Source organism: Impatiens glandulifera, chromosome 3 (genome assembly GCF_907164915.1).
Source record: "Impatiens glandulifera chromosome 3, dImpGla2.1, whole genome shotgun sequence".
Lineage (NCBI taxonomy): Eukaryota > Viridiplantae > Streptophyta > Magnoliopsida > Ericales > Balsaminaceae > Impatiens > Impatiens glandulifera.
The window spans coordinates 30,644,309-30,656,171 of record NC_061864.1 but is presented as its reverse complement, the minus strand read 5'-3'; the positions used below and the strand labels follow the sequence as shown (position 1 = coordinate 30,656,171).

Sequence of the window (11,863 nt, the reverse complement as noted above, 5' to 3'; positions counted from 1 at the left end):
CTCAATTTTTTTTCATTTATTTATTTTTCGTTCTCTCTTCTCCGCGTTCTCTCTAAACCTTAAGTGACGACCAACCCTATCAACGAACGATTGCATCACTTCTAACGAATGACGAACGACTATCGGTGAACGACGAACACAACGACGGACAAAACTTGTTCTAATATCATGTGATTTATTTTCTTATTTCCATTATAGCTGAATTGAATGGTTTAGGGTTTAATTTTTAATAGATTCGAGATTCATGTGATTCGAGATGTTGTTGGTTATTGCTGCACTTTGTAAGTAGTTTGTTGAATGTATATGATGATATTGCTGCACTTTTCAAGTTCACAGCACACAATCTCCATTTGCATTTCCCATCCACACATTTCACATACCAATGATATTTTCTTGACTTCTCTACTTTGAATTTAAAATGATTAGTTATCACATATTTATATAACCTCAATTGAAGTTCTTTTTTATTATGAAATAACATACCGACTTTCAATACAATTTCACTACTTAATGTCATCCCAAATGATGGGCCTGTCTGTATTGATGATGGGTCTGTAGTAGGTATTGATCGGTCTGTCGATGGAAATGATGCTCTTGCAGTAGATGGTGTAGGTATTGATGATCGGTCTGTCGATGGAAATGAAGCTCTTGCAGTAGATGGTGTAGGTATTAATGATCGATGAGGCATGGGGGCAATTGCTGGTGCGGCACTAGTTGTAGTAACAAGTCCTCATAATGACGCAAAAAGTTTTCTTCTCTTGCTTCAGTTTGACTTTCATAGACATACTGTTGAAACATATCAAGAACAACTCCTAGTATACTTTTTTGAGTAAGTGGTAATATACTTTCTTGAGTTGGTATTAAGTAGTGGTATATTTTCTTGAGTAAGTGGTTCATTCTCTACTAAAGAGACACACGGTGGTAACACAGTTCGACCCAAAATCAACCGTGATAAATATGTGTCTACATCCTTATCTTGATCAATAAGAATAGGGAGAGGATTTCGCATACCCGAAACATCATACTTGACTTGAAACACTAAATGATATGTAAATTTTTGCACATTAAGTGTATCATAGATGATATCAACTAATTTGACAAATGTAATATTTTGGGGTAAATCCAAAATTTTGCATTAATTTTCCTCGTAAGACCTTGTACCATCAGAATTTTCCACTCTCCATTATGCAAAACGAATACTTCAGCTGCAATTAAAAACAATGAATGAATAAATAATACTATTAGAATGAGGAGTCGTCGACCATACGATTGAAGTCATGCAATTATTCATTATTAATGGTATGATCGCGAGATGAGTGTGTCGTCGCGACCATACCATTACAGTCATGCAATTATTCATTAAAAATGGTATCGTCGCGAGACGATCGCACCGTCGCGAGACAATCGTGTCGTCGCAAGACGCGACCATACCATTGTGAATTGTTCATTATAAATGGTATGGTCACGTCTCGCGACGGAACGATCGTCTCGCGACCATACCATTTTTAACGAACTATACAAACAACAAACAATGGTCGAGGAAGAAGAGTACCGATTGCCACCATTGTGCTCGTGCTCATGGTTGTGTCGTCGCCGTTTGCTGTGGTTGTCCGTCGTCGTTCCTCGTTTAAAGTTTGAGTTTAGAGAGAATGAGGAGAAGACGGGAATAAAGAAATAGAAAAAAAAAAGAAAAATATATTAAATAGTAAGGGTACTCTGAACTTTTCACAGGACATCACGTGACGCGACGGGAATATTTTCGTCTAAAATATATGAAGTGGTCATTTGCGCAATTTTTATTAGGCGCTAGTCATTTCCCCAATTAAAGTAATTATTATGGTCATTTTATCAAATTTCTCATTGTTAGAGTGCGAATTTTTTTTACTATAAAATTTCAAAGAATCAATAATTAAAATATTAAATTCGTTGAAATTTGATAGTTAAATTATTAATTTATTTATTAATTTATTTATAAATATCACGTAAATAATAAGTTAACAAATTGTTAAGACAAAATCTCATTTTCTATAATTTTAAGAATAAAAAAATCTCGATTTAAAATAATTTTAATAAAATCTATTACACTACAAAAAAAAAATGTTTGTGGTGAGAAACAAATATAAAAGACTATATTTTTATTTGAATTACTCATAATTATATATGTTTTTATTTAAGAAATGACCGTTAATTAAAAGGGTAACAAATTGATTAATTCAATATATTTATAATTATATTAAACTCATTTTAATTTGAACATTTTAAAACGATTTAATTACTGTTTGTGATTTGAATGAATGAATATGGGCCGTGTGGTTATAAGGTGAAATCTTTTCATTCTGTCGGCTTTACAATTTTATTCGACCTAATTGTTAATTTTTGTAAATTTACAAACAATGACTTACCATACTTTTAATAAACTGTAATTATAAGTGTAGAATTGATTAATTCGTTCTATTTATAATTACTTCTAACTTTTCATTTTTTTTCAATCATTATCTTAAACAGAATGAAATACAAATCATATTAAGAATGAAATATAAATCATATTATTTTTATAATTGATTTTAATATAGAAAGTTAAAAAAAGATAGAATAAATGATAAATAGAAATAAGTTGATTGAGAGAGAAAGAAATAATATGAATAATGATAGAAGGGAAATTACATTTTCTATGTATATATTTGATATTACATCAACACTATTTATATAAATTAAATTCGTTAAAAGATTAAAAGAATATTGACAACACTAATGATATACAAGATTCAATGCGTTGGGAAACAACATCATTTATTAATTGGCAGACCCTTGGTAGGTGTTGATGTTTCCTTGGGAATGAACGAGACTTTATGTTTTCTAGTCTCCTTAGAATGTAAAAGGGCATCCTTATCTTTAATAACTTTTGTATCTTTAATACCCTCCCGCAAGCGAAACGGGGAGGCACACACCGTGAGCTTGTTACGGAGAAAAATGAACCGAGGTGATGACAATCCTTTTGTAAATATGTTAGCAATTTGATCATGAGTCGGGACATACTGAATAAGTACAGATTTTTGAGCCACTTTCTCCCTAACAAAGTGGAAATCAATCTCAATATGCTTTGTACGAGCGTGAAACACTGGATTTGTAAAGAGAAATGTTGCGCCAATATTATCACACCACAAAGTCGGTGGATGGATTGATGAAATTCGTAATTCACTCAAAAGAGATTGAAGCCAACAAAGTTTGGTAGTGGCATGAGCTAAGGCTCGAAATTCAGATTCAGTATTTGATCGAGCAACAACATGCTGCTTTTTGGAGTTCCACGAGATGAGGTTATTACCAAGAAAGATACAATATCTTGTAGTGGATCGACGATCATCAGGACAACCTGCCCAATCAACATCAGAATAGGCCTCAAGGGTGAGGGATGCCGATGGACGAAAGACAAGTCCATGGTGGGGAGTATGACAAAGATATCGTAATATACGTTTGACCGCAACCCAATGGGTGGATGTTGGAGCGTGCATGAATTGACAAGCACGATTGACCGCAAATGCTAATTCAGGACGAGTGAGAGTTAAATATTATAGAGCTCCCACAATACTTCTATATAAGAAGGGATCAGAAAGGGGATCACCATCATATCTAGAAAGTGAAGAACCAGTAGAAACGGGAGAATTAAGTGGTTTGGAATATTGCATGTCAGCCCTAATAAGAAGGTCCTGAATATATTGTGACTGACTCAAAAAGAGCCCATCAGATGAGCGAGAAGCTTCAACACCGAGAAAATAATGGAGTTGTCCAAGGTCTTTAAGTGGGAAGCTGTCTTATAGGCGAGAAATGATTGTAGACAGATGTGAGGCTGAGTTTCCCGTAAAGATAATGTTATCTACATACACAAGGATATATGTAGTAATTGTAGATGTATAATAGAGGAATAAGGATGAGTCAGACTTAGTTTCAAAGAATCCAAGCGACAAGATTGAGGATCGTAACGTAAAGTACCATTCACGAGGTGCTTGTTTTAGACCATATAGAGCTTTATGGAGCTGACACACGTGATTAGGGAATTTAGGATGAATAAAACCAGGAGGTTGAGTCATATATACCTCGTTGTGTAATTTTCCATGAAGAAAGGCGTTGTTAACATCAAGTTGGTGAATAGGCCAATTTCGGGACACAAGAAGTGAAAGAATGGTCCTTATGGTTGTTGGCTTAATAACTGGACTAAAAGTCTCAACATAGTCAACACCAAGTTGTTGATGAAAGCCTTTCTCCACAAGACGAGTTTTATGACGCTCAATTGAACCATCCGCTTTCCATTTGAGTTTGTAAACCCATTTGCAACCCACAATATTTTGTCTAGAGTTAGGAGGAACTAGAGACCATGTCTGATTCTGAATAAGAGCATTATATTCGGAGATCATGGCTGAACGCCAACAGGGATCTTTATTGGCAGAGGAGAAGCATGTCGACTCAGGGGTGATGGCTGTGAAAAGGGCGGAAGAAAAAGGGAGACGGGACTTGGCACAGGTGCGCATAGGATGATTGGAGCAAACAGGGGCTTTGAGAGTTGGAGTATGACGTTGATTGATGATGGGTGAGGGGGTAGTATGTGGTGAAGAATATGGAGTGGGTGATGAAACATTTGAAGTAGAGGGTGAACTGTTTGGGTTAGGTGAAGGTGGAGGTGATGAAGAGGGTGAGCCGCTTGGGTTAGGTGAAGGTGGAGGTGATGAAGAGGGTGATGTGGTTTTAGGTGGACTAGGGATAGTAGATGTGGTAGGTAATAAAGAATGAGGATTTGTTGTTAGTGATGTATATATAGGTTGTGGGTTTTGTGGGGGAGAGGATGAGTTGTAGGGAAATGTTGTTTCATCAAAAATGACATGGCGTGAAATAAACATGTGTCCCGTGGGGATGTGAAAACATCGAAAGCCTTTATGTGAAGGACTATAGCCCAAAAATAAGCACTTTTGGGATCGAAAGTCAAGTTTGTGCTTGTTTTAAACTCGAATAAGAGGATAGCAATGGCATCCAAAAGTGCGCAAAAAGTTGTAATTGGGAGTTTGATTGAACAATACTTCATAGGGAGATCGATTACCCAAGATAGGAGTAGGTAATCGATTGATAAGATAGGTACCTGTGGAGAAGGCTTCATCCCAAAAATACAGGGGCATAGATGCATGAGCAAGTAGAGTATGAGATGTTTTAGTAAGATGACGAATTTTTCGTTCGGCTACCCCATTTTGCTCGCTTGTATGAGGGCATGAGAGTCTATGATGTATACTATTAAGAGAGGTAATATGTTCAAAGGTACGATATTCGCCTCCCCCATAAGATTGTAGAGTTTTTTATCTCTTTACTGAACTAGTTTTCAACTAATGCTTTAAATTGAATAAATACTATCAACACATCAGATTTGCGTTTAAGCGGATAGAGCCAAGTAAATTGACTATAATCATCAATAAAAATAACAAAGTACCGAAAACCATTAGAGGAAAAAAAATGGAGCAGGTCCCCAAACATCTGAGTAAATAAGCTCTAAAGGTGTAGAAGACCACGTTTTGGATGATACAAAAGGAAGTTTATGAGCTTTCCCAAATTAACAAGCATCACAAAATTCAGTATGCATATTACCCAACAAAGGTAACTTAAAATGAGACATAACATAAGTAGAAGTTGCAGGAGACGGGTGACCCAATCGAGAGTGCCAAACTGATGTAGTTGATCGAGGACTAATAAATGCTTGTTTGGGTGCACTCTTTGGACTGAGTAGTCGATATAATCCATTATGCAAGGTTCCGCGAAGAATTTCCTTCTTCGTGACCTGATCTTTCACAACACAAAAGGTTGGATAAAATTCAAAGAATACATTATTGTCGGCTGTAAATCGAGACACACTAAGCAAGTTCTTCATAATCATGGGAACATGCAAAATATTTTTAAGATGCATAGATCTGTGCGTACCAGTAAATGACGAATGTCCAATATTAGAAATATTTAGCCCATTTCCATTCCCAACTCGAATTTGTTACTCACCATTGTAAAGAGAATGAATGGAGAGACTGACCAAGTTAGCGGTCAAATGATCAGTTGCTCCAGAATCAGGGTACTAAGCTGAGTTAGATACAATAGATGGAGTTGTCATCATAGCTGCTGATGAGGAAGATGAACAAAAATTCTGGTCAAATCTACGTCGACAAGTTCCTACATAATGTCTTGGAATATTACAAAGTTGACAGATTAAACCAGAACGACACATATTAGAGATGTCCAAAACGACCACATGTTTGACATTTAGGCCGATTTTGATTTTGAGGACCACGATAAGGACGATGAGGGCGAGATGGGCCAGTCCTTGAATTAAAGAAATTTGATGGCTGGCCTAAAATAGAAGATGTAGTAGAGGCACTCTGTTGTGAGTGAAAAGAAGCACCTGGTGTCGATGGACGAGTAGCAGATCCAAAAGAGGGAGAAAATACACCTTTATCCGTATGATTCATAGTCGCTGAAGTTCCGCGACGACTATATACAACATTAGCAGTTGGCGAGTTGGCATAGAGAGACTCAAGTCTAATTTCATGTGTGAGAAGTAATCCAGAAAAATCGTCGACATTAATAGAATCTGGACGTGTAGTGACTACAACTAGAAGGGATTCATACTCGGGTCCAAGGCCGCCAAGAACGTAGAGAATAAGATCTTCGTCTGCAACTTGCTGCCCGGCAGCCGCAAGGTTATCAGTTATGACCTTGATAGCTTGGAGATAAGACTCCATGAATGATTCTTCTTTTTTGATAGTTTGAAGTTGAAGGCGGAGCTGCATTAGTCTAGCTTTGGATTGAGTAGCGAAACGTCGCTCAAGTGTTTCCCAGAGGTATTGAGATGAAATACAGTTTTCACCTGCGACCTGTGCAAACACTGATTCAGATAGTGTTCCGAGGAGTCAACTTAACAAACGTTGATCTTATTGTTCCCAAGCCTGAAGCTCAGTGGAAGTCGATGCTTTTTCGATTTTAATAGGAGCTGGGAGATCTCTCCATTGACAAATCCAAAGAATCCATACCCTTTGAGAGCAGGTACAACTTGAGAACGCCAGAGAACAAAGCTCTTTTGGTCGAGTTTGATAATAGATATATGTTGAAGAGAGTAGGCATTATTTTGAGCCATTTGAGAAGGGGATCGATGTAAGAGGGGTTTCTATGTTGATTGCTCTGATACCAAGTTAAAGAAGATAGAATAACTGATAAGTAGAGATGACTTGAATGAGAGAGAAAGAGATAATATGAATAATGATAGAAGGAAAATTATATTTGATATTATATCAACATTATTTATATAAATTACATTCGTTGAAAGATTAAAAGAATAAATAACAACACTAATGATATACAAGATTCAATGTGTTTGGGAAACAACATCATTTATTAATTGGCAGACTCTTGGTAGGTGTTGACGTTTCCTTAGGAATGAATGAGACTTTATGTTTTCTAGTCTCTCCTTGGAATGTAAAAGGGCATCCTTATTTTTAATAGCCTTTGTATCTTTAATATAAAAAGTATTGAATATAATGTTTTATATAAATAAACATAAAGAATTTGAAAGTTCTAAGATATATAATATATCTTTATGTCTTTCTTTTATTTTATAAGAAAAAGTATATCATACAAATTAGGAAAATTAGAACATAGTGAAGACTCGTATCTAAATAATAGAGAACAGAAACTCATGTCGTTATAAGTTCGATTATTAACAATTGTACCATTAAATAATTTGAGACATTGTGAAAAACATTCAAAAGTTGATACAAACAAAATCATTGTTTGTTATAAGTTATACAAAATAAAAAAAAATTAATTAGAACAAAAATTAAGGTGAATGTCTTTCTTTTTTTAACTCCCTTTCACCCATGATAGTGACTTATTGTGAATTATATACATCTCATACTCAAGCTTAGAAACCATATTTTGTTTCTTCATTCTTTTTAGTTGTTTTTCATAGAGATTGAGTTCATCCCAGTTTGTAACCTGCGCCTCACTTCATGATTTCATTCTTCACGCAGTTCACTAGCTCATTATCCTATTCTTTTGTTGAGTGGTCCATAATAAATTAACATAATTAAAACCTCCACACAACTAATTAACTATGTTAATTTCCTTAGTAATGAACATGTTCAATCCCCGTGGTCTGATGAACAACGTAATCAAGCTAAACATCACAAACTAGACTACACGTTCGTGTCCGATAAATGCAAAGTAGGATGTCAAGTTGTGGAATATGTTTCTCCATACACGGTTGTTTAACATTGTGGGTGATAGAAATCACCCAAACGACAACCTTCTTTGCATCCACAACCACTTTGTTATCGTGAAAATGTCACAATTAGGGATAACAATCCGGATGGCCACATTAGTCTCTTAACGTAGCTTATCTAGACTTCAGTGTACGTGTCTCCTTAGGCTCTAACAAAGATTGAAAGCGCATCATCCATAACATGAGGATCCACTAAAGAAATCACTTCCACCATCACTTGTGAATTAGGGATGGTATTCATTGGGTGTACGTCTCCAGATGTCCATCGTTCCTAGGGTTTAGGTGTTTTCCTCATGGAGTGACCAACCAAAGAAGGGGGTTTAGAGTCATCACTTACAATGCTAGAGACAGATATATGCTAGGTGACTCAAGTACGTCATCACTTACATAGCTAGAGACATATCTATGTTAGGTTTGTGATGGCTTAAGGCCACCCCGTTAAAAGTAAATAAAATGGAGAATTTAGAGAATACGATGACAAACTCTAAAGAGTTATATTATTATTGAATGAATATTAACATTTACATGTATTAATATTTATAGTAAATGAAAGGTGGTTAGTTCGATGCTACCAGTACAGACATTACATGTTTCCACTAAGGCAGAATCACCTGTACAAAAAGAAAAAAATCAAAAAAATGAGGAGGGTAATGCTTAACTTTTGTGTATATCCGTCACTTTACAAATGAGATCCTATGCTCCCCACTTAACCCATGTTCCCTCTCACATAGATGTGTAAAATTAGAATTTCTTTTTTTTGTAAAAAGACTATTTTTCCCCTCCCTATGAGAGAGAATAGGGGAACAGACACTAGTAGAAAATAGGTCTTCTGTAACGACTTCTAGTAACGGCGCTCGAACGCCCTTACTAATATTTTTTATCTGTAACGGTTATAATAAACCGTTACTATTATCAGTTCATCAGTAACAGCTATATAAGCCGCTACAAATAAGGCATCAGTAAAGCTTTTAGTGAGGGATATCAGTAACGATTTTATAAGAAAACCGTTACTAATATAGTATCTGTAACGGTTATAGAGAAAACTGTTACAGAAAGTGAGCCGTCTTTTCAACTTTTCTACTAGCGTCAGTAACAGTTATAGAGAAAATCGTTACTGATAAGGCTTCAGTTAAAGCTTTTATTGAAAGATATCAATAATGGTTTTGGAAAGAAACCGTTACTAAAATAGTATCTGTAACGGTTATAGAGAAAACCGTTACAGAAAGTGAGTCGTCTTTTTAACTTTTCTACTAGCATCACTAACGGTTATAGAGAAAACCGTTACTGATAAGGCTTCAGTTAAAGCTTTTATTGAGGGATATCAGTAACGGTTTTCTCTATAACCATTACAGAAAGTGATCTGTCTTTTTAACTTCTCTACTAGTATCTGTAACGGTTTATGTAATAACCGTTACATATACCCATTAATAACACGCGCCCGTTTCTTTCTTTCTTTCTTTTTTCCTTCTTCCTTTCTTTCTTTCTTTTCTTTTTCTTCCGCGCTCGTTTCTTTTCCGTCTGAAGTCGCCGCCGATAATCAAACGATCTTCTTCTTCCGCCGATCATCCGCACGCAATCAGGTAAGTTCTTCTCTTCTTCTTCCCTCTTCTCTATTTCGTCTGTTCCTCTTCTTCTGCCCGCAAACATTCCGATCACCGCCGCCGCTGCCTTCTGATCAATCAGGTAAGTTATTCTTTTTTCCTCATTTCGGATTCATATCCTCATTAATCAAAACATAGTATTCTTTTGTCCTAATATACTATTTGTTTACAGGCGATCAATCTGGTTTTCTCTATTTTGTCGGCGGTGCTGCTCCTCCAACCGTAGCTGCTGCTGCAAGAGTATGATCAAGAAGACCAATTTTTTTAGGGTAAAAATTACTATCCTTCTGTTATTAACTTATTATTATTCATATTGTCACCAATGGTGCATTTGACTGTATTCTGATTCATAATTATATGAATGAACCCAAGAATGGTAAATCATTCAAAGGAAGTGTTGAAAGTTGAAATCCAATTGGTAAGATAAAGTTGAAATCATTATTGGTTATGACAGTATAAGCTATTGGAAATGCATTTAGATTTCATAAGGAATTAAAGTTTGAAAACATAACAAAAACTGTCTCCCATTCCCATCATATACAAACAAAGAAATAAGAAGAGGTTTTTGCACGGTTGGCCCCAAACATATTTCTATTTACTGTTTGTTTGTTTGCCTGTTTGTGAAAATTTGCAGTTTCTTTCTTTTGGGTGTTCTTGATTATTATATCTTATTTGGAAGTAGGTATTAATTATGTTGTTGGTGGAAGTCTTTGATTACTATATCTTATAGTTGGGAGTAGGTATTAATTATGTTGGGTGTAAAGTGGTTTGGGTATTGGGATGCTGCTTCTTCAATAACACTATTGTTGTGTACTATTGCTTGATTTGTGGCTGTTTAAAATAATATATCAAGTTTTGTTACCTTTAATTTTAATATATATTAATTATTTTATTAATATGGACCACCGGATTGGGATGCGTCTAGAAAATATTTATACTCTTCTTTCATTCTATTTTGTAGAAAATTCAATTTTCACCGTCTGAATTTGCCCTTGTATTTCCTGTCGCGGATTAAAGTTTGCCCTTTCAAATCCAGGTTAGCGTTCTTATTTACAATCAATGTTTGATTGTTAGATTAATATATTATTGGATTATAGCATTGTTAGATTAGTATTTTATTGATGTTAAGTTAGTGGATAATTTGTATGTTAGGTTAGATAATATTGAATGCTAAGTTAGATTATTTGTATGTTAGATTATTGGATTGGTAGATTAAGTTAGATTATTTGTATGTTAGATTATTGATGGATTGTTGGTTTATTAGATTATTGCATGTTTGGATTATTACATTAATAAATGATTTGTATGTTTGATTATTGATGTTAGGTTAGATAATATTGAATGCTAAGTTGGATTATTTGTAAGTTTGATTATTTGTATGTTAGATTAATAAATGATTTGTATGTTTGATTATTGATTAGGTTGTTGGATTATTAATTTGTATGTTAGGTTAGATGGAAATCCCAGACAAAACATGGATGACTATATTTCGTACCGATCCTAAATATAGTGAGGGGGTTGACGAATTCCTAGAATTTGCTGAAAGGTCTACGGGTAAATCATCGATTGCATGTCCTTGTGTAAGGTGTGCAAATCGAGTATATGAGAATAAGAGTGTGGTTAGATCCCATCTGATTGTATTCGGAATAAGACAAAATTATGGTTTTTAGTATTTTCACGGTGAAAGGAGAATTGGACGTCAAAATGTAAATGTTGTTACTGAGAATGTGGAGGAAGATGAATCAGAAGATGAAATTGAAGACGAACCGATCAATGTACCAACAAATAACGATACTAATATCATGGATGACGAACCTGTTGAAGTTTGTGAGGATCATTTAATGGAAGATATTATTGACGAGGATCATCTAATGGAAGATATTATTGTTGATTTGTATCTTAATGTCAACAATCATAATGAACATCCAAGTGAAAATGAGCATCTCGTTGATGATGCTAAGACGTT

At 35.1% G+C, this 11,863-nt stretch overlaps 1 protein-coding gene across 1 annotated transcript; it reads right to left on the bottom strand.

Annotated features, from left to right (window-relative positions):
- Positions 1 to 6,248: 6,248 nt before the first annotated feature.
- Positions 6,249 to 7,153, bottom strand: LOC124930141. The gene is made up of 2 exons (XM_047470501.1): positions 6,944 to 7,153; positions 6,249 to 6,893 (listed from the first exon to the last, which is right to left on the bottom strand). The coding sequence occupies exons 1-2, from the start codon at positions 7,151 to 7,153 to the stop codon at positions 6,249 to 6,251; spliced, it is 855 nt and encodes a 284-aa protein (XP_047326457.1).
- Positions 7,154 to 11,863: the final 4,710 nt, after the last annotated feature.